This window comes from Carlito syrichta, unplaced genomic scaffold (assembly GCF_000164805.1).
Source record: "Carlito syrichta isolate Samal-C Ts95f unplaced genomic scaffold, Tarsius_syrichta-2.0.1 Scaffold304529, whole genome shotgun sequence".
Classification (NCBI taxonomy): domain Eukaryota; kingdom Metazoa; phylum Chordata; class Mammalia; order Primates; family Tarsiidae; genus Carlito; species Carlito syrichta.
The window spans coordinates 74,925-99,468 of NW_007248625.1; the positions used below are offsets into that span (position 1 = coordinate 74,925).

General features: G+C 37.1%; 1 protein-coding gene across 2 annotated transcripts in view; it reads left to right on the forward strand.

The window, feature by feature from the left end:
* Nucleotides 1-24,544, forward strand: part of GABRA3 (gamma-aminobutyric acid type A receptor alpha3 subunit) — a 95,891-nt gene that overhangs the window by 33,428 nt on the left and 37,919 nt on the right. For both annotated transcript variants that reach the window (XM_008060136.1, XM_021713416.1), the window contains exons 3-4: nt 9,768-9,850; nt 19,508-19,651. In XM_008060136.1, coding sequence (XP_008058327.1) covers nt 9,768-9,850; nt 19,508-19,651 — 227 coding nt within the window. The remainder of the gene's footprint in view (nt 1-9,767; nt 9,851-19,507; nt 19,652-24,544) is intronic.

Consider the following 24,544-nt stretch of genomic DNA (forward strand, 5'->3'; position numbering starts at 1 on the left):
GTGCTTATTAGCCAACAGAATACCTTCTTTAATAAAATGTTTATTTAAATATTTTGCTCATTTTTTAAATTAGGTTGTTTCTGTTCTCACTGTTGAGCTATAAGGGTTATTTATATATCCTTGATCTTGATATAAGTTCTTTATCAGATGTATGTTTCATAAACCTATTCACTTACTTCGTGTATCATCTTTTCTTTCCTTTTAATTGTATTTTAAAGATGTGGGGTTCAATTCAAGATTAGCTATACAAGTAGTTTGGACCTCCCTTTGGTCTCCACTTTGCCTGGTTTGAGATCAAGTACCCTTATTGATGTTATGCCCCACCCCCGCTCCATTGGTAGTTTCCGGGTATTGCCTATCCCTTTCTTATAGTATTATGGTAAATGTTCCGTGTCCGCTTATGAGTGAGAACATGGGAATGCAAACTAGTTCAGCCTCTATTGAAAACAATGTGACGATTCCTAAAAGAACTAGAAATTGACTTTCCATACGATCCAGCAATCCCCCTTCTGGGAATAAACCCAGAGGAACTTAAATTACTCTACAAAAAAAGATACCTTTTCATTTTCTTAATGGTATCATTTGAAAAGCAAAGTTTTGAATTCTGATGAAGTCTAATTTATCATTTGTAAAAGAAATTTATGGATCAGGCTTTTGACGTTGAATTTGAGAAATCTTTGCCTTACTCAAGCTAACAGATTTTCTCCTATGTTCTCTTTTAGACGTTTTAGCTCTTATATTGAAGTTTATGATTCACTGTTAGTTGATTTTTGCTTATGGTGTGAGGTAAGAGCCTAAGTTCATTTTTTTTTTTGGTGTGTGGATATCAAATTCTCCCAGCACCATTTACTGAAAAAGCTATTTATTCCTCCAATGAATTGCATTGGCATCTTAGTCAAAAATCAATTGACTATAAATATCAATGTTTATTTCCTGACTTTCTATTCCTTTTCATTAGTCTATACAACATCTGTGGGCCAAAACTGCACTATATTGATTACTGTAACTTTACGCACTATGTCTTAGGATCAGGAAGTGAAAGTACTCTTTTTTTTTAAAAGATGCTTTGGCTATTCTTGATCCTTGGTATTCTCATATAAATTTTAGAATCATCTTGCCATTGAAAACACACACACACACACACACACACACACACACACACACACACACACACACACTTCAGATATTTTTCCAGGGAGTGTGTTGACTCTATAGAGCAATTTGGAGATAATTGACATGTTAATGATATTAGGTTTTCTAAATTTATGAACATGGAATGTCTAAACATGTCATCTTCAAATAAAGACAGTTTTGAGCTTTTCTTTTCAATCTTTTCTTATATTCTTTTGTTTGCCTAATTACTTAGACAGCTTTTTTGAAATATGATTCACATGTCTTACAATTCACCTTCTTATAGTGTACAATTAAATGATTTTGAATATATTCACAGTTGTGCAACCCTCACCAATATCTAATTTGAGAACATTTTAATCACCTCAAAAAAGAAACCCCATACTATTAGCAAGTCACTCCACATTTCTTTTCTTCTTTGACTGGCTAAAATCTTGAATAAAAAGTTGAATAAGAGAGGGAAGACATCCTTGCCTGATCTTAGGAAGAAGTAACATAGTGATTAACTATGATGCTAGATGTGGGTTTTTGGTAAATGCCCATTATCAGTTATGAAAGTTGCCCTCTATTCTTAGAATTTTGAGGGTTTTGAGTCATGAAGGGGTATTGTTAGAACAAGTCACCCTTCTGCTTAAAATGTTGCAATTCTTCTACATTTCACTCAGAGTGAAAGCAAAAATAACCTAAGAGACCTTATACTATCTAGTCCATGCATCATAGATACCTGTTTGAAGTCATCTTCTATTATTCTTCCCTTGATCTCTTCCACACACACACAGTATCCTAGTTCCCATTCCTTGAACACATTGGTCACACATCTACTTCAGGGCCTTTGCATTTGCTCCTTCTTTGAGTTTGAACGCTCTTTCCCTAGGTTTCCACAAGGCTCATTCTCTCCTCTCCTTCAGGTCGTTGTTCAAATGTCACCTAATCAGTGAGGCACTCCCTGAACACTCTATTAAAAGTTGCCATCTGTTCTCTCTTCATATCTTCTTATTTGTATTCCTGGGGCATATTGCCTTCTAATAAACTACATCATTTACCTATTTATCTTGTTTATTTTTTTTTCTTTCCCTGCTCAGATGTACACTCAAACTGGGCAACAACTTTGGTAGCTTTACTGATGCATAATAGACCCGCGATCAACCGTGGTTCAAACATATGAAATGAAAAATTGCAGTATTAAACAATTCATAAGTTTTAAATTGCACGTTGTTCTGAGTAACATGATAAAATATTGGAAGTCCTGCTCTGTCCCACCCAAAATATGAATCGTCCCTTTGCCTAGCATATCCATGCTATAGACGTTACCTGCTCATTAGTCCTTTAGTGGCTGTCTCAAGTATTAGGTCAACTGTCATGGTATCACAGTGCTTTTGTTCAAGGAACACATATTTTTCTTAATAATGGCCTCAAAGTGCAAGAGTATTGTGCCTAATTTGTTTTTAATTATTTTTTGTTTTAAATATGTGAGGTACAATTCAGTGTTAGGTATACAAACTGTTCATTATGCAGTTTCCCTTGTTGATGAGGTATGCCCCTCCCTCAACTGCAAATCCCACCCTGCCCCCCTTTCCAAGCAGCTTCACACTACTGCTAATCCCTTTCTTATAGTGTTATTATAATTTTTTCAAGGTCTGCTCATGAGTGAGAACATATGGCACTCTGTTCTCTGTTTCTGTGATAGATCACTGAGTATGATCAACTCTAAATCCATCCAAGTTGCTGCGAAGTCCATATGTTTGTCCTTCTTGATGGCTGCATAATATTCCATGGCGTATATGGACCACATTTTTAAAATCCAGTCCAGTTTCGATGGCCAGCATAGTTGGTTCCATGTTTTTGCTATTGTGAATAGAGCTGCAACAAACATGTGTGTGCAGGTATCGTTTTTGTAGAATGATTTGAGTTCCTCCAGGTATATTCCCAATAGAGGAATTGCTGGGTCATATGGAAGATCAATGTCTACTTCTTTCAGAAATCACCACACTGTCTTCCAAAGAGGTTGCACTAGTTTGCATTCCCACCAGCAATGCAGAAGCATTCCTTTTTCTCCACATCCTCACCAGCATCTGTTGTTGTTTGTTTTGTTAATGATTTGTGCCTAATTTATAAATTAAACTTTATCATAGATATGCTTGTATAGGAAAAACCAGTATATCTAGGGTTTGATACTACCTGTGGTTTCAGGCATCCACTGGGGTCTTGGAATGTATCCCCTATGGATAAAGGTGGACTACTCTACTTACGTTGTTTAAAATAAGACCTGGCACATAGTAGGTGATCAGTAATTATTTGTAAAATACACCAGTGGGTCAGGAAACTTTTAGTCAGCTCTGTCCCAGACATGTTGGATGACTTGAGGCAAGTTTCTTTCCTTCTGTTTTCTCATACATAAAATATATAAGGAACAAAACTATATGCTTTCTATAAGACTCTTGCAGCTCTGTTTTCTCATACATAAAATATATAAGGAACAAAACTATATGCTTTCTATAAGACTCTTTCAGCTCTGAAATTTTAGAAAACTATCTATTGAAGTGTGTAAATTGAGATGTTATGCTACTAATGAATAATATGTAGATGCTATTTTGCTTAGAATCCCAGCAATACCTGAACCTTGTCTCGCCCAACCCACACCTCCTCTCTGCAGGGTCCTCTTAGAAATATGTGCCTCTAGGAGAGGAAAATCATTCAATAATTAATGCATTCAATGGATATTCAGTGAATACTTATAATATGGTAAGTAGTATACTAGCTCTTGGCACACATCAAAGAGAAAACAAGATAAAAATAGCATAACTTTATAGTAAGGGAAGAAAAACAGAATGTAAATTAAAAATAAATTATACGGTAGGTGCTATGGAAAAAGAAACAACGTGGTAAGGTCTACTACCCTGTAGGTAGAAAATTCAGTGAGGGTCAGGATAAGCTTCATTTACAAGATATGAATTATTCAAAAACTTGAAAGAAATGCAGAATTTAGTTAATCAGGTACTTGAAAAAAGATAATTCTAGGCAGAGAGCCGTAGGGAGTGCTAAGACCATGATGCAAGAGAGTCCGGCATGTTAAAAGAGCTAGAGCAGAGTGAGCAAAGGAGGGCAGGAGACAAGATTATACTAGGTACTGTAAGATGAAGTAAGACCTTTGGCTTTTACTCCATATGACATGGGCAAACACTGGAAAGCTGCTGTGTAGAGAATATATTGTAAAAGGGAAGGGGAAAGCAGAGAGACAAGTTAAGAGGCTACAGCAACAATGAAACTTTAACTTATTATTGTGATGAGATAAAAACCAACTGTTAAGCAGCAAAGAGGAAAATGACCAGGGAGTCAGAATGTGGCAAAACACAGTGAAATGATGACAATAACCGAGCTGTTTATAGGGGAAAGGGTGCAGGCACAGGGCCAAAAAGGTCTTCAGATTCACATCTGTGTCCTCCTCCCTCAAAGAAGGGGGCTTCCTGGATGACCTTTTACTTTTTATCTGGTCTTTACATAAAAATCAAAGCAGCCTGACTCTGGATCGCGACTGAAACCCTATGATCTGAATGTCACATTTTGAGGGGTCTCTGACCTTTTTTGAAAATCCCATTAAAAATTGCTAGCAAAAACACAACCAGGTTGAATAGAGCTTCACAAATGAGTCTGTGAAGAGGGAGAAAGGTTGAAAACAGAGGTAAGAAAGGGAAAATTTTTACGAGGTTTGTTTAGCTCGCTGACCTGAAGTCAAAGCCACCCATGTCGTCTAGAGTCTCTGATTCTGATCCAGCTTTCTCTCGGAAGTTATTTTCCATATATAATTAAGTAATAATGATGGTGTTAATCTTTTGGAATAAATCCAGCTTTTCTTTTCTTTTTTTCCCTGACTTGTGGCCCCCAACATCCTATAGATCCATAAAATTGTTGAATGAGTAAATGTTGAATGGGTGGATGGGTTATGTAGGGGCAGGGTTTATTATCTCCATTCTCTTTTACAAGTGAGAGAGATAAAGTTGAGAAAAATTAAATCCCTAAACACAAAGTCTGACTTATTTTTTCTTCTAAATATTTTTTGTGCCTGCTAATCTCTTAGTTCACATTTCTATTATCTGTTAACTTGACTTGCAGCAATGACTGCCTCGGTTATCTGCCAACTGTATGGGTGTCGCCCTTCAGTTCATAATTTCACAAGTTAAATGACACTTTCCAAGCCATTTCCACTGAGTTATATTACAAGATAAATGGCGCCAATAAGAAAAGAGTACCTTTGCTCCACGCCCCAGAATGATCTTGAATGACCAGTGTGACTTTGCCAGTTGTTAGTCTAAGACCTAGAAAGTTGATCTTGCTTAGTGTGATGTCCATAGCTCTGCAGAAACTGGCTCCAGGATCATCTCCTGCCACTTCGCAGATATCCTTAATTCCAGCCCTTATACCTTTTCTTTCAGCCACATGGGATCACAAACCACTACCCAAATAGGCCAGACTCATTCATGCCTTTGTGCTTTAGCATATGTAATACTTTTCAGAACACCTTTCTTTGCCTCACCTTACTTATCCTTTAAGCTTCGTCTTAGGTGATCTTGGTCTTACAAGGTCTTCCATGATGGCCTCAAGCATAACAATTCGTTTTGTTTACCTTCTGTGTACTGACAGCGTTTATCATAGAACTTTGTACACTGTGTTGGGACTGTTTGTGTGCACGTATGCTACTTCCCTTAGGCAGTAAGCTCTCGAAAGATGGGTCCGCTTATCTTTCCTGATAATACTGTGAGTGTTGCAAAAATGCTGCATAAATGTTTGTTAGATGAATGCATGAACACAAGATCTTTGCTGTGAGATTAGGCAGAAGAATGAGCCTGGGAGAGAGTACGTATACATAATTTAGTTGAATAAATTAATGAATGTATTTTAGCATCTATGGCTGAAGATAAATATATATTCTCTTCAACTGTAGGTTTAGGAGGCTTTATGCATGTCAGGACTTTTTGGGAGGGTCTTTCCCTGTCTTGTGGTAGAGACTCATCATTCTGGATGTTAAAACTTCCTATCAATAACCTGACTAGCCTCCAGGGTTAGGGAAGAAAATGGACTATTTGGAAGGAACACTTAGATATTGTCAGCCATTGGATGAATTACGAAACAGACTAACAAACACAGTTCTGGAAGGAACTAGCAGGAAAATCAAGCAAGCTCAGCTGCATTTCAGTCACACAGCTTCTAGGTGGTCAACTGTCCAGCATTTCAATGCTGACGGACTGCTAATGCTGGTGGATGTGTGACACCCTCACAGATGGTCAGAGCAGCAATAATAGATATTGCTTAAAGCAGACTAACTAAAGCAAACATGCCCAGATGTGTATTAGCAAGAACCTCAGGCTGGAGGGAAGAAAACAAGTACGTGCCTTTCAGCCAATACTTACTCAACTCTTCAGTACTCCCATATAAACAGTAAGAGGTTAGAACTGGAGGGCAAGTGTCCTTGCAGCTCTACTAATCCTTTAGATATTTACAAAACTTCCCATGTGTTTTGGACAAAAGCTCAATTCTCAAGCTGGCCTGCAATATCCCACCAATCTGACCTTTATTCTGAAGACATAGAAGGGTTTTCATGACTCAAAGAACCAGACACAAGAGAAATGTATTTTACTGAAAAAAAAAACACAACAAAAAACCTGTTCCTTGTGCTGGAAACTGAAAAGATTCCATGAGAGTTTAATAACAAAAATCGTGTTCCTTCTCTCCACTTATATTATTATTTCCAAGATACTGCCTCTTATGAGTAATGCCAAGGGGAAATTACTTTATGTCTAACCCAGCAGTTCTGGGGATGTGGAGAATAAGACCAAAACAAATAGATTGTCAAGGCAGGATGCAAAGGTAGTGATTTCTGATTAGGAGCAGAACTGATTTATAATAACTTTTCTGTCTTCCTTTCCATCCACTTCTTGCCCAATTCATCTAAGCATGGAACAGAGAGGGAAAAGCAAAGGTTTGTGGGGGCAGTATACTTCAGAAGCCACATTATGCTGTGCTCTTTTCCTTGGTTCTTAAACACATACAAATGCTCTTTGACCTTCTGTGTCATTCTAACTTGCTTCCTTGCCCTCCCTATCTCCTCCACTTAGCTAAGATTTTCAATACCCCTTCAAACCAATTTCTGCAATGGAAAGTCCTGACAGTCCCCAGGCTAAAATATTTAACTTCTGCCCTGTGTCAACAGTTAACTACATATGTGAGTATTATCCTTCTTCTCCTATAACAGTACTCACTGTGAGAGCAGAGATTGTAACTTGTCTCTTTGGTTCTTCCTTTTTTTCTTGATATCTTCCCACAATGACCATATATACAGAACATGTTTACTCAAAGGCAGCCAGAGATAAATAGAGCATCTCTCCATATAACTGAAATATTCTTGAGGGACTGAGATTTACTCTAAGAAAATTGCAAGATGGCTAGTGTAGAAAGGACATGATTTGCACTCCCGCTCTCCATGTTGTGTGACTCTGAGCAAATTACTTTAACTCTATGAATTCTGATCTCTGAAACAGGGATGATAATGATGCCTGTGGTATGTCCCTTACAGGGGAAGGAAATGGGGGAAATAGAACCCTTAGTTCTAGATGACCAGGGTCCCTACATCACAAATGTTAGGGGAAGACCTGAGTAGGATTACTGATGAAAATTCACCTTAGAAGTTGTGACGTGCTGTGAGCATCTCATAGGTTACTAGCGATGATCATCACAATTATAACAATGATGCAGTGAACCTTCTGTACCTTCCTAGACACGTGGATGTCTGTAATTGGACAAGAAACATCACCTGGTATCTCATGCTTGTCAACCAAAGAAAACGGCAGCACTGTCACAGTAGCATGGGGGTTGAGGAGAGTGAAAAATGGAGACTCCTCACATGGGATTCCTTGCCGGCATTTCTTTATGTAGTGCCTCAACAAGACACTTCCCCAACAGGCTCTTTGGTAATTGCCTAGAAATGAGACATACTTCTCTCAGTCTCATATGTTGGCGTCTTATTAAGGAGGATTTCTGGTTCTAAGGAGTACTTGGGTCCTGAAAAGACCTGACAGAAGTGCCTGTCTAAGAGAAGAAGTTATTGGGAGATGGGGTGACACTATGCTTCTCGACTTCTTAGAACTCCAAAAGGAGGGCAGGTATAGGGTTCAATATAACCAGAAGGTGAAAAGGCTAGATAGAAAACACTCGTGAGAGCTAGATTCCAAATAATTCTGAAGTTTTGCTGTATGGGTTCCATTTCCACATAGGAGGGTACTATCAAGCCCAAGGGAAACTGAGCCTCAAAATTTTTAAAAGAAGTCAGATGCAAAACCTTGAAATAGATGATTTAGACAGACAAATGCAGGGGAATGAGTAGGTGGACTTGACAAATAACCTCCCATTCAGATTCCTGAGAAATCCATGCATAATCTTGCCACATGTTGTGAAAATATGAACTTTTTAGACTTGAACTCTGAGGTTTCTGATGTCCCCCATTACTTTTGTATTTTTTTTTTCTGGAGTGGTCAGTTGTTATTGTGTATGTGTGTATGTATGTGCGCTCATATGTGTGTTCTCCAAAAGCCATTTCTTTCTTTTATTATTATTATTATATTTATTTTTTTATAAACAATATTTTTAATTATGATATTGTGGGGTACAGTTAAGGGTTAGGTATACAAATATGCTTCGTTCAGGCACCCTTGTTCATAAGAGGTGTCTCCCCATCCCCAGACAGATATTTACTACCATTAATCCCAACTCCCTTCCCCTCCCCCATAGTTTCCCACCACTGTTAGATGTTCTTTTTGAGTCGGAGTCTCACTCTGTCACCCAGACCGGAGTGCAGTGGCCGCTCCCGACCACCGCAGCCTCGACCTGCTGGGCTCTGGCGATCCTTCCGCCTCAGCCTTCCGAGGAGCCGGAATTACAGGCGCGCACTACCACGCCCGGCTGATTTTTTGATTTACTGTACAGACGAGGTCTCACCAAGTTGCCCAGGCGGGTCTCGAACCCGCGGGCTCAGACAATCCACTCACCTCAGCCTCCCAAAACTCTGGGATTACAGGTTGAGCCACCGAGCCCGGCTATGATAGATGTTCAAGGTCCACTATATGAGTGAGAACATGTGATGCTCAAAGCAGTTCCTGTGAACAGCAGAGTCATCTTTTGTGTCTGTCTGTTCATTTTCAGGGTTAAGACATTCTCTCTACACATCTCTCCTCTCTGGTGCAATCTTTAAATTGGTTAACTCACACAATAGCCTGCTGAGAAGAATTATTTCAGAAATAATTAAACTGCAATCAGGAGTGAATGAGTCAGAACCTAATGCTTCCAGGCTTCTTGGGGAGCTGGCTAAGGAAGTACAGTTAGAAAAGATAAGTTATATTTGTTTTTCTAAAGGTGATAGGGTGGGATTCAGATTTGATCTAAAAATCTGAATACCAAAGGCTGCTTTGAGAGGCTATCTAGTTAATTTCATCTATTCCTTGTGTTCATAAAGACTTGAATCTCAGTGATCTTAAGCAAATAAAATCCCCTGTTATTCTTAGGAGGACTGCATTCCTGCGGAATGGGAACTCAACTTCGTATTTAACATTTATTTTACCTCAATTTCATTTTCTTTTCCTTTCTTTTAGGTTAACAATTCATGCTGAGTGCCCTATGCATTTGGAAGATTTTCCAATGGATGTGCACGCCTGCCCACTGAAGTTTGGGAGTTGTATGTATTTTCTCACTTTTTCTTCCTGTCTTTCAAAAAGAAAACCTTAATGTATCTTATTCTGTCCATTACAACTTTCTAAAACCAAGACCTTTAATCTAGACTGGCATAGGAATAGGTCAGTGAAGTGGGGTTGAGTCATACTAACTGATCAGGAGGAGACTTGGGCTTTAATTGAGTTTTCTTTCTAAGCAGCAAACCTTATTTCACTATTTCAGGCTAATTTCTCTGCAATTAGGCTTTAAACGTTAGATTAAAACATATGTATCCTAAATTGTCCAAAGGGCAAAGCAAGATAGAACTTATGTAGAGTACAGTTGTGGCTTCCTGAGCACAAGATCTGTTAAACAGAATCTGTTTATTCTTTTTGAAATGTATATTCTACCTGCATCATCATATACTTCTGTCCAACTCTCAACAGTAAGTGGTAGGCAGGAAGAAACTGAATATTTCCTCATTTTTGAGAGTATTGCCTTTTCCATACCTGTAAACCTTACAGAGAATGTAGTAGATACATAGTTTATTTTCATATAAATTAGAAAAATCAAAATTGGATAGAATTTGAGTGAGTTTTTTAATCTAAGAAGTTCAGAATAAGTTTCATATAAGGAGTCATCAGAGTAATATATCAAGATCTACTTGATCATGTCTAAACTAAACTTAGCTCTGTGTTTTGAAAAGGAAAGTAGATTTCAAAAGACTAAGATAATTAAATGTGACATCTTTTTAAAATCATTAATTTGTCAAATATTTAAAGATTGTCTCTTGTGTACTGGGCTACATTCTCAAGGTTTTAAATGCATCGATGAGTAGAACAAAAAAACCCTGCTCTTGTGGAGCTTAGGGGAGAGGAGAGTAATAATGAAAGATAAAATAAATAATGAACTAAAAAGTAAAGAATAAAGTATGTTTTAAAGCTAGAAATGCTAAGGGAAAACATAAAAGTACTACAGTATAAAGAAAATCAGCCATGCCTAGGTGGAGGATACGTGTTGACTTTGAAATTAAAAATAGAGTGATAAGGATCACCCTGATTTTTTAAGTGACATTTGAGCAGAAATTTTAAGGAAGTAAGGCAGTTAATAATGCAGATATCCAAAGAAATAGTGCTCCAAGTAGAAGGAACAGCCAGGAAAAATACCTTAAGTTAGAAAACTATCTGACTAGTTCAGAGAACATGAGAGATTGGAATATTTTGGACAAAGGAGTGTTATTATATGATTTATGTCTTAAAAGACTAAGTATTTTTTAAAATAATATAAGTAGTAGAATGATCAGAGCAGGAAGTACAGTTAGGAAGTTAATGCAGTATTTCAAGCGAGTAATGATGATGACTCAGATTAGTGACTGAGATAGAAGGGATGAGAAGTGGCTGGATTCTGGATATATTGTGAAGGGAGATCCAAAAAGATCAGCAATGGATTTAGTTGCCAACAATTATCAAAAGATAGTGAATAGAAAAAGATGGTGAAAAAGTGGTGAATTGTAGATTTTCGTTCTAATAGACTTGCTAGTAAATGAGTTTTGCTTTCATTTTGCATGAAATACAGTTGTTTCTTGGTGAACAGTACTCTTCTCATGAACAACTAGAAAACTTAGAACTTTAGAAGCAATAAGGATTGAACAGACTAAAATTCTGGAGAAAGGAGAGAACCTCTCTTAGATAAACTTGTGAACTGCCACTTCTTCATTCTTGGGGCGTTTGCTGATTCTGAACCTGGACTGTAGACTGGATTCAAGTTTGGCCCCAGGCAGAGGGCTGACACTGGTGGATAATAAAACAAAACAGTGATTTTGATGATCACATAAGGCTAGAATGGCAAAAATGGAAATCTAAAAGATCTCAAATTCTCGACTGATATTCTCCTCAATACAACTGGTGAAGTTTGAATTTGCGCAAAGCATGAGGCCAATAACTAATATGAATAGCTTTAAAAAGCAGAGATGCATTTCCTAAGGTCTTCCTTTGGTGGGGTGGGAGGGGTGGGGAATGAAAAGAGAGAGAGAGAGAGAGAGAGAGAGAGAGAGAGAGAGAGAAACAGAGAGACAGACAGACAGACAGACATACCTGGATGTCAGTTTAAAATTCTAGAGAGCTATATCCTAGTTACAAGGGAACAGCACAGACAGACCAGATTTAACCAAAACTGTAACCCAGCCAGTACCTTATGGGGTTAAAGGGATAATGCTTCTTCACTATCTGTATAGCACAGGAAAGAAGGAGACTTCTTTGGTAGAAGTCTTTTAAAACTTTGTAAAAGCTAAAGTTTTATACACAATATTTAAAATCCAGTAAAAAATCATTAAGCATATGGATAGGCAGAATAATGATATGTAAAACCAATATTTAAAAAACAAAAACAGAAAATATAGAAACAGACTTACAGGTGATCCAGATAACAGAGTTCACAGCCAAGGACTTTAAAAAACTGTAGCTGATAATTTCAAAAAAAGAGGAAAAATGAATAGAACAAATCTTACTCTACAAAGGTAAAAAATTTCGACAGAAAAATTGAAATCTATAAAGAAGAATACGTTAGAAATTACTTACAGAAAAGTACAATATCTAAAATTCAGAATTCAGTGTATAGATTTAATAAGCAGAAGATAGGATTAGGTGACTGAAAAATAGATAAACAGAAAATAGCAAAACAGAAGCACAGAAAGAAAAAATACAGAAAAGAGTCAAAAGTATCGGGGGCATAGTAAAAGAAATTTTAATGTGTAATTTTGTAAAAAGAAAACAGATAGAGAAAGAAGTAAAAGCAATAATTAAGTAAAGGTCGGTGCTTTTAAAACTAATGAAAATTATAGTCCAAAGATTCAGCAAATCATGTAAATGCCAAGTAGGATAAATACAAAGATAGCAAAGCTAATTCCAAATGAAATATTAAATGAAAATATTAAAGTGCTAAGAATAACTAAGGTGAGCTTGAAGAAGAATAATGCTTGGAAATTTATAATCAAATCTGATCCAATATCAGATATGTTGACTTATTTTGAAGATAGACAGATATACTAAAGGGACAGAATAGAAAGAAGGGAGGAATCAGTTTTGAGTCTTATCTCACATTATAAAAAAGAATACATTTCAGATGAATTGCAGACCTAAATGTGGAAGAGTGTAAGGTAAAAGCTTTTGGAAGAAAACTCAAGAGTGTATCTTCATGATCTTGGAAGAGGTAGAGGTTGCTTAAACATGACATAAAATAGCACTAACCATAAAGATAAAATAGGATAACTTGGAATATGTTAAAAATTAAGGAATTATTTATTAAAAGACCATTAAGAGTGAAAAGACAAGCCACAAGGTGGGAGAAAATATTTGCATTGTATATATGTGACAAAGAACTCAAAGCCATATGCCCTCCTACAAATCTGTAAAAGAAAAAAAAAGTATTCAAAACTCAATAGAAAAAGAGCCGGACCTTGAGCAATTATTATAATGCTATAAGAAAGGGATTGGCAGTAGTGGGAAACTGTCAGGGGAGGGGAGTGGGATTGGCAGTTGAGGGAAACTGCCAGGGGAGGGAGGGGCACACCTCACCGACAAGGGTACCTGCACGATCAGCGTTTGTATACCTAACCCTGAATTGTACCCCACATCTTGATAATAAAAAAAGAGAGAAAAAAAGAAAAAGAGGCAAAGCGTTGAATGGCCCCTTGTAAAACAGTTTCCTAAACACACACACATACACACACGCACACACACACACATACACGCACATTCACACACACACACACATTCACACACACACACACACGCACGGTGACTGACAGCGACTGATTACATTAGTAATCAGGGAAATGCAGATTAAAATCCAAAAGCTACCATTACACACCCACTAGAATGTCTAAAATGAAAAAAGACAAAAAAATACGACCTGTTGATGAGGATGTGGAACAAATCTGTACTCTTGTGCACTACTAATAAGAATGTAAATTTGTACTAAGATTTTGGAAAATTATTTGGTGGCAGTGCTGAACATATGCAAATCATATTACTTTGCTTTAGTCTTGAGTATAGTTCCAAACAGAAATCACTGTTTATGTCTACCAAAAAGTATGTAAAGGATGTCATAGCAGAGCTAATTATAATAGACTCACACTGGAAGCTACCCTAATGTCCATCAGAATGAATTAAAAATTGGTAACATATTCACACAATGAAATATTTTACAGCAATATCAATTATGTTACACTCAACAGCATGGATGAGGTCACGGACACAGTCCTGAGCAAAAGCCAAACACATAAGTGTATATGGAGTGTGATTTCATTTACATCATATGTAAAAACAGGCAAAATTAATCTGTGGAGTCAGAAGTCTTTAATATTTTATCTACCATTGCCATTGGTTGTATTTCCAAATTCCTAACATATAAAGCAGTGAGATTCAGGAGCAAGAAGTTGGAATTCCTGGAAATTTTATAAATTGTTTCTCATATAATACTTCCAACCTTCTTAATATTTTTTACTCATAATCACAGATATCTAACTTTTAAAATAAATAAGAATAGTAAGTTTTAAAATATTAACAAATGCTAAAAGTCTATAAAAGATTACTTGGACACTGGAAAATGCAACAAACTTTAATGGATAATATTTAAATAACTTCTGAATCTCAAAGTAGACAGCATTACACAAAGTTACAGGTCAAAGTTGCTAATAAAATGATTTATTTTGCTTCTCAGATCTGACGTGTCTTGATGAACTGTCAGTGTTTATATGTAGTATATTATGCATATAAAATACTATTTATATAGTATAATATACATAGAGACTTGTTAATATTTAATTTTTATAAATTAGCATTAGCAGAATAGAGAGTCATTAATACATACCTATTATAAGGAAAATCAATGGGCCAGATTGTGACCACTTCAATCCTATGTATTCCTGTCCTAATAACTATACATTTCAAATATTTGACTCAATGTGCCAGTATTTCCTGATCTGGATTTTGATTGACATCAATAAGTTCCTTCAAATTAGTAATGTCTGTTGTGAAGCTTTATTTCTCACAGGAGAATTATGATACTTTTTCCACTTTTTTCTCAATTCTCACCAATTTTTCTCAGGATTTGATGTTTAGAAAAATATAATACTAAGAAGGAAGTTCCATATAGAAACACCGGTCAGGATAGTGATTACCCTTGGAGAGGATTGTTATTGGAAAGAAGCACAAATTATGCTCCTGAGTGCTGATTACATGAGATATATTTCTGGTGTTCGGAAAAGAGATCTGGACTAGAGATTTAATTTAGGTGTCAACTACACAGATGATATTTAAAGCCATATGGCTGGATGAGATCACTAAGGAAATGGCTGCATATAGAGAAGAGGATTAAGGATTGTTTCTTCAGACATGATAAAATTCAGAGGCTAGAGAGAAGAGACTAATTTAATAAATGTGAAGGAGAGGATAGGTGAAGTATGAGGACAACTAAGGGAACATGTTGCTCTAAAGGCCAAATAAACTACATCAAGAGGGACAAAGTAATTCAAATTCTTTAATTCTCAAGTGGGCAGTTAAAATTAACCTTAGAAAATCTCTAATGAAGAAGCAATTTGGAAAGGTGGAGTAAGAACTTCTGAAAGCCTGCTCTTCCATAAAAGCAATGAGGCAATTTTCAAACATTATCAAAATAAGCTTTTTACAAACTCTGGAAATGGACCAAAGGTTCACAACAATTTAATAGCTAATTTGTAGTAAGACCAAGGAGTCCTATTCTCATCCTCCTCTCTTTCATGTTGTAGAAACCTTGACAATTTTGTAATAATTAAAAGGTCAATCCATCAGAAAGATATGTCAATTATTTAAAAATATACGCATCTAACCACAAAGCCCCCAAATACAGAGAGCAACACTAAATCAAGTAGTTCTCAAATTTTTTTTTAGTTACTTCTCCCTTTTCCTTCTCTCCCACTAGTTCATGCCTTTTCTGCTTTGATCTCCATATGATGGGAAGATGGTATTTTTTTTTCACAAATCCCTCTGTTCCCATATATTATTATCAAATAAACTAAAAGATTACTTTTTGCATAAAGCAAATGACTACTGTGGATCCATTGACATTTCTGAGATACTGATATCTACAATTTCTCATCACACTTGCATTAGGATCTACTAAGATTTTCAGGGCAAATATTCAGGGTTATCTGAGCCAGGTACTCAACTTAAGTTAAAAGATTCTTTTAACTTAAGAAATTATTTTGTTTTCTTAGAGATGAAAAAATCTTCCATTGCTTACCCTTCCCCTGAAAAAATCTTGTTCTAGATTTTACATTGGGTAGATTGGATAGAATATTACATTGTTCTTTAAATATAGGGTGTTACAACGATTTGAACACAAAGGTAAGAAGGCATATACAGGTGGCATTGTGCTTAGGAGTAGGGCAAGCACATGTACTAAAGATAGAAGGCCCTAGAAAAACATAAGAGGAGAAGGACCTTGTGAAATCACATTTCACTAATAGTTCGGTGATAGTTCTCACGTAATGTCAGAGTAAATTTTAAGTAAGAATATGGGAAGAGCCCTGAGTAGAAAACTTTCCTTTTCTCTTGGGAATAGTAGTTTGAAGAGCTACAATTCCTACAATTTAAGAGTCCCTGATATCCCATTGGTAGTAGAGGAAGCTGTATTTCCAAGGTTGAATCACAAAGGACCATAGTCATCGATAGGAGGAAGTCTCTAGACCAGAGGTTGCAAACTGAAACTGCAGACGTGATTTGTTTAATTCATACCATGTTTATAACTTTTTAAATTATTTGCTGAGATTTGAAATTTGGGCGATGTCACAAAAGTTCCAGATTTGTTTATTGTTTTATAAAACCATAGGATCTGACAACATTGAGTTCAAATCCGACGTGGTCACAATTTGAAGCTGAGTAGAGGCTGTCCCTTGTAGATAAGAATGTGTTTGCCATTCCTCATAACCTCCATCACATTTGTCTCTCTTTCTGAAAACGGTGTCCAATGTGAGTTGCCATTAATCAACTCATTTGCACTCCTTTTTTTTTAAACTTAGAATTATGAGCTCCCAGTATAATTAAAAGGGAAGTTAAATAGTTTTTGTACTCATATCTATCAAAAATGTTTTAATTAAAAGACAGACTGAGATGGCTTTTTTAAAAAGATGGGAGAGTTTGTATTTCCTTATAGAAATAAAGAATATTTCAGCCAGGCTCGGTGGCTCAGCGCTTTGGGAGGCTGAGGTGAGTGGATTGCCTGAGCCCGCGGGTTCGAGACCCACCTGGGCAACTTGGTGAGACCTCATCTCTACAATAAATCAAAAATGAGCCAGGCGTAGGAGCACACACCTGTAGTTCCAGCTACTTGGAAGGCTGAGGCGGAAGGATCGCCGGAGCCCAGCAGGTCGAGGCTGTGGTGGCCGGGAGTGTGCCACTGCACTCCAGTCTGGGTGACAGAGTGAGACTGCAACTCAAAAAAAAAAAAGAAAAAGAAACTACAAAAAACAAACAAACAAAAACAAAAAAACCAAAAAACAAACAAACAAAAAAAGAAATAAAGAATATTTCTATATCTTTACTATGCATACAAAGTAGGCTTGTTGAAAAACAAAAAACTTCATATATCAAAAGTGTGCAACTCAAAAAATTATGATTGATGTATAGAAAGGATATACAATGCATTATATTAAGTGAAAACACTCAGGAACAGAAAGTTCAAAATTGCATATTCTTACTCATATGTGGCAGAAGCTTTTTTAAAAAGTTGATTTCATAGAAGTAAAAGAATAAAGGATACTAGAGACTGGAAAGGGGAGAGAAAAGGGATAGGGAAAGATTTGTTAAAGGATACAAAGTTACAGCTAGGTAAGAGGAATAAGTTCTAGTGTTCTATACACTGTAGGACAACTATAGTTAACAATATTATATAGTTTTAAATCGCTAAAAGAAAAAAATAGCTAGAAAGAGGGCCTTGAATGTTCCCAAAACAAAGAAATGGTAAATGACTGAGATATGAATATGCTAATTACCATGATCTGATCACTATACATTATATGTCTCAAAACATCACTATGTACCCCATGAATATGTATGATTATTACATGTCCATTAAAAAATCACAAGAAAATAAAAAGTTCTAATAAATAAAAAAGAAAATATTAAAACACTGAAGTTTCGAAAGGTCATGTATCTGCATCAACAACAAAACTTTCCAAGCAATAACATATTATATGGATGCCAAATTTATAAACAGTGTCTATTAATTGCATCAGAAATTATGTGTCAGACTAGAAGTATGGCTGTCAGTGTGTTGAAATGACTGAGACCATATGCAGGACAAGGTATATGGAAAAGTTAAATTTATTGTGGCATTTTCTTTTGCAGCTTATGAGAGAGCAGATATGAAAATATCATTGAGTTATATATATTTTTTGCATGATGTCAATGAGAATTTTGATGGGAATGAATAACTTTTTAGTATGTTGCCCATTACAAGAAAAATCAGGTATATTGAAAATGTCTTTAAAAGCACCGTGAAAGCAGGTCGTAATTAGTACACGTGAGTAGGCATTAATGTCAGACTTATTATGAAATGCATATCATCTGATGTTACAAAGTTTTGCAGGGACACAGAATTTGCATTTGTTCATTGACTGAGATTCACTATGAACTACTTGCTTTGCAGTGAAAGGTTTAAATAGAGCATATCATGGCTGTAGTAATTACCATCATGACCTGGAAACCAGCCCTCCCCCAATGATTTGAACAATAGACAGCTCAAAACTTAAGCAAAGGGGTATGCGTTGTGATGGTCAGCTTCCCTTTATGAGTTCAGATGTCTGAGTCAGGGCAAAGTGTTCACCCCAAATATAAAATTTACTGTGCAAAAAAGTAGTCCTGTCTGGAAATGAAACAACTCATGTATTTAAGGTACTTACTAAAAATAAATAACCCTACCTTATTCCTCCACCACTTCCCTTACCCACACCCCTGTTAAAGTTAGTCTGTACAAAATTCTGAACTTTGCATTAGAATTCTAAATACAAGAATGAACATTAAACCTGGTGTAGAAGAAAAGGTGTCAGCTGTCTGGTTTGCACATCAAAGCAGTAATAAATAAGTTATGTAAGAAACTTGTAATCATTAATTATTGCTATTATTAATTTGAGATTTTTCATTTTTTAATTTAAAGTATCACTACTAGGAATTTCTACTTTAGCTCATATGTTTACCCCATAATTGATTAAAGAGAATTTTATTCCTTTTCTGGCAGTTTATTTTTGTTACAACTAGCCTAATGTGCTCATTTAAGGTACCCCATTCGCCTCCTGTTCTTACTCTCTACCCTCCAAGAGAAGGAAAAGTTTATTGGAAGTCTAAAAGACTTGGCCATTTAAGTAAGATATTACATGCATTTCTATGTGCCTAGCATATACTATAGTTCTTTTTCTCTATAGCCAGCATCTGCTATAATATTACAAAATGTTATATATTATAGTAGTTATTCAATGAGTGTTTATTAGATGAATGCGTGAATGGATGTACTTCAACTGAAGACAGAGCACATACCCAGAATTATTTGGGAATGGAAGCTATCTTTCAATCTCATTCAAGTTTAGTACCAAGGTTAATAATCATTCCCCTTTCTCTTCAACTTCTTTGTCTACCCTTCTTTGCCTTAGATGCCTATACTACAGCTGAAGTGGTTTATTCTTGGACTCTTGGGAAGAACAAATCTGTGGAAGTGGCACAGGATGGTTCTCGCCTGAACCAGTATGACCTGCTGGGCCATGTCGTTGGGACAGAGATAATCCGGTCTAGTACAGGTATTTACTTATTTTATTTAACAAACATTTCTATAACTTGTAGCATATGCCAGTCGTGGCACTAAGTGCTTATAGCTTATTTCAGCTTCAAAACAATGTTATAACAAAGGTACTGTTATCATGAGGAAACTGAGGCACATAGAAGTTCAGTCATTTTTCACATGTCACAGTTAGGCAATGGAAGAACCAAAACATGAACACAGGCAGATTGGTTCCCAAGGCCATCCTCTAACCATGATGCCACACTGCCTCTTAGGCAGCGAGGCTTAAGGTTAAGGGCACTAGGACTAAAGTATGGTAGAGAACAAAGCAGAAAATGTTCATGTCATGGGGAGAGCTAAGCTTTGATTCTAAAGGTTTTAATAAAGAGATTTGCCTTGTGTCCCTCCTGTCCCCAGTCTGTCCTACTGTTCCCCTTACACGTTCTGGCGGAGAAACTTTCTCCTGCTTAAGGGGTGCCGTAGTAACCACGGCTGCTACTGCAACTTCTGGCGCTGATCAGGCTGGATTCGTGTCCACCTGCGCTCCTCTCCTTTCCCCACCCTGCGCTTGCGGGAAAAGTGGAAGATGGCCAGGGAGGAGGCCGAGGCTGCAGCACCACGCAGCACAGAACAGCCAGCAGGGCACAGCAGGCACCGCATAGCACTGCCCTAGAGGTCCAGGGCCTGGCTCTGGCGGTGGCTGGAATTTTCTCCCCCAGAGAGAGAATTCTCTGCATCCCTGGACTCTACTCACCTCCCCGTCCCTCCTGGGCACGGCTCACCTGCCCTCAGCTCCTGAGACCAATCCGTGGCCACCCAGACAGCCTCTGTCCCCATTTCATTTGGTGACACCGCTATTGGCTTCACCTGGATCGCACACACACAGTGCACGTTCATGAGCCATACGTCAGAAACACGCGAAGGAACCAATATTGGATGTTAAAATACTCTCTGATTCCACCGTCTAGAAAAATCTTCTAAGAAAATTTTTGGGACATTAATTGATTTTTGTACATTTTGGTATTTAGGAAGGTTCCATTTCCATTTTTTGTACAAACATGTCTTTATGCATATGGAGCCTTACTATTTTTTTAAATTGTGGGTACAGTTAAGGGTTAGGTATACAAATGTGCATCATTCAGGGACCCTTGTTGATAAGGGGTGTCCTCTTGTCCCCAGAGAGATATTGACTACTGTTAATCTCACCTCCCTTCCCCTCCCTGCTCCCCCATAGTTTCCTGCCACTGTCAATCCTTTTCTTATAGTATTACAATAGATGTTCAAGGTCCACTTATGAGTGAGAACATGTGATACTCAGATCTTTGTTTCTGTGAGAGATCATTCAGTATTATAAACACTAGTTCCATCCAGGTTGCTACGAAGTTCATTATTTTGTTTTTTTATGGCTGCATAGTATTCCATTGTGTATATGTACCATATTTTTAAAATCCAGTCCTCTTTTGATGGACAGCATGGTTGGTTCCAGGTTCTTGCTATTGTGAATGATGCTGCAATAAACATACACGTGCAGGTATCTTTTTTATAGAGTGATTTGAGTTCTTCAGGGTATATTCCCAGTAGAGGGATTGTAGGGTCATATGGGAGGTCGATATTTAGAGCTTTTAGGAATCACAATCGCATTTCTTTATACCAATAATAAACAAACAGAAACCCAAATAAAAAGCACAATCCCATTCACAATAGCCACAAAAAAAATGAAATACCTTGGCATCTTCCTAACCAGAGACCTTTGCAATGAAAACTACAAAACACTGCTCAAAGAAATCAAAGATGACACAAACAAGTGGAAAAATATCCCATGCTCATGGATTGGAAGAATCAACATTGTGAAGACGTCCATCTTACCTAAGGCAATCTACAAATTTAATGCAATACCCATCAAATTACTGGCAACGTTCTTCTCAGAGCTAGAGAAAACAATACAGGAATTCATATGGGAGCCTTACTATGGATACAGCTGTATAAGCTGTTTTTTAAATTTGATTTTATACTATAAACTTGTTTTCATGTCACTAAATATACAAGATCCTGATAAAATGTACAATGAATTTAGTAACAGTATGTTAGCAGTTAGAATGGACACACATTATTACTTGTTTTTGTTACTTTAATTAAAAATTTTAAAAAAGGGAAAAGCCTTCCTCCTAGGCCAAAGCATTACTCACAATGATATGATACGTGTTTTTGTCATTGGGCTCTGTAGCATTTCATCATGAAATCAGTAAAATAGTATCTTTCTTTGTAATGTCCTCATGCATATGGATCACAATCTATTCAATTATCTATTATTATAGTCTATGTTTTAATGCTAGAAACTACACTGTGAAGACTTTCTTTTTTTATATAGCATTTTGTTCCCATGTAATTATCTGCCTAGGATACAGACAGAATATTGAGATTGTTATTTTAGAAAGTGGACACATTAAACATATTTAATATGTATTGACAAACTGCTATTCTGAAAGGTTAAGCAATTCACACTCTCGTGATCAGTGTATGAACATGCCAGTTTCCCTCACCCCTGGCAACACAGGTATTAAGAGTTGAATTGCGTCACCTGGAAAGATATGTTCCAGTCCTAATCCCCAGTATCTCAGAATCTGACCTTATTTGAAAACAGCAATAGTGTAGTTGCAAATGTAGTTAGTTAAGATCATGTTGCAGTAGGGTGGACTCTAATCCAATATGGGTGGTGTCCTTATAAAAAGAAAACTTTGGTCACCACACACACATATGGAGGGCATCGTGTGAACCTGAGGCAGTTTGTGGTGATGTTTCTGTAAGTCAAGAAAATCCAAAGATTGCCAACAAAGAAGTTGAAGCTAAGAAAAGGCAAGGAAGTATTCTCTTGAAGGTTTCAGAGGGAACATGGCCATGAGTCTAGACCTGTGAGAGAATTTGTTTTGCTTCAATCCATTCAGTTTGTGGTACTTTGTTATGGTAGCCCTAGCAAAGTAATGCAACAGAATATTGTCATTCTTGTTTTCTTACTGTTGATCAAAGTAGTACATGGGCATGATGGTCAATTTTTGAGTATGTAGTGTGTACCAAACATTGCTCTGAAGACATATATTAACTCATTTAACCATTGAACAACATTCTGAGGTAGACAATGTTGTTATCCTAGGTTTTGAGACAAAGAAATTGAGGCTCAGACAAATTTAATCATTGTCCTAGGTTCATGCAATTGGTAAGTGGTAGAGGGAAGTTTGTAAACCAGGTAGTAACCTGGCTCCAGAGTCTACACTCATAATCACAACACGGACTTTACCCTTTTTACTTTTGACCAAAGGGAAGGAAGGAAAAAGGGAAAGAAGGGAGGGAAGGAGGGAGGAAATGAAAAAAAAGAACAGATTTATATTGAAAAGCAGTATTTCCCATTTTAACCACTTATGTTTTACTTCTGGTTGCTCCCTCCTTAGTTCTAAATAATGTGTTTATACTGCTATTCTTTTTTTACCTTTAGAGATGAAATATCAATTCCCTACTCTGAAGTATACACGTGCTTGCTCACTTTGATTACCTCACCTTTCCTTTCCTTCACCATGTTTGTTAATGGCTGGATCAAATAGTCTTGTTCCATCAGCCCTTCCATTCTCATATCCTCATGTTCTTCTTTTTTCCAACTTCTGCCAGCTAAAATGTTGCTTTTATTGTCAAAACATATTAAAATGTACATTTGATCCATGTGGTAGGCAGAATAATGGCTCTCCAAGATGTCCAGATCCTACTCCCCGGAACCTGTGAACATGTTAGATTACATAGGAAAGGAGGATTTGGGTTCTTAATCAGCTAATTTCAAATAAAGAGATTATGCTGGATTACCTAGGTTGGCCCAAGGTAACCATGAGGGTCTTTATAAAGGGCCGGCAGGAGGGACTAGAGTCAGAGAGAAAATGGTTAAAAGATTCTTTGCTGCTGACTTGAAAGAAATAAAATGGGGCCACAAGTCAAGAAATGCAGACCAGCCAGGCTCGGTGGCTCAGCCTGTAATCCCGCGCTTTGGGAAGCTGAGGTGAGTGGATTGCCTGAGCCCGCGGGTTCGAGACTCACCTGGGCAACTTGGCGAGACCTCATCTCTACAATCAATCAAAAACTAGCCGGGCGTGGTACCGTGCGCCTGTAGTTCCAGCTACTTGGAAGGCTGAGGCAGAAGGATCGCCGGAGCCCAGCATGTCGAGGCTGCGGTGGCTGGGAGCAGCCACTGCACTCCAGTCTGGGTGACGGAGTGAGATTCCAACTCAAAAGAAAAAAAAAAAGAAAAGAAATGCAGACCACCTTTAAGAGCTTGGAAAAGCAAGAAAATGTGTTCTTTCTTAGAGTCACCAGAAATGAATGCAGCCCTTCCAACACTTTAGCATGGTGAAACCTGTTTTGGACTTCTAACCTCCAGAAGTATAAGAGTATATATTTGTACTGTTTTAATCCACTGAATTTGTGATGGTTTTTTAAAAGCACCAATCAATAGGAAACTAATACAGTTCTACACCAATAATTAAGCCTTCAATATTTTCTGCAGAGATTGATTTTAAAAGTTGAAAAACAGCAGGTGGTATTAGTATTAGCATAACTGTGTAAACATAGTCCTTTGTTTGGATTATATATTTTTTGTTGGAGCCCACCACTTACTTAAATTGCTCTAGTTCTGTGTAGAAGGACTCTTCAATTTATTTTAGAAAAAGGTACTCTAGTTAACTTTCTTTTGACTAGGAGAGTAAACATCTTGCACAGTCACTGTATGTATGGGGAGGTAGGGATAGTCACTGTTCAATGTACAAATCTTCAGTTAATGACCCTGTTTTCCACCCCTGTTTTTGAGACCCCACCACCACTACTGTCCCTGAAACCTCCAAATCTGGGTCCTCTTGGACACTGCCAGCAGGGTTTTCCC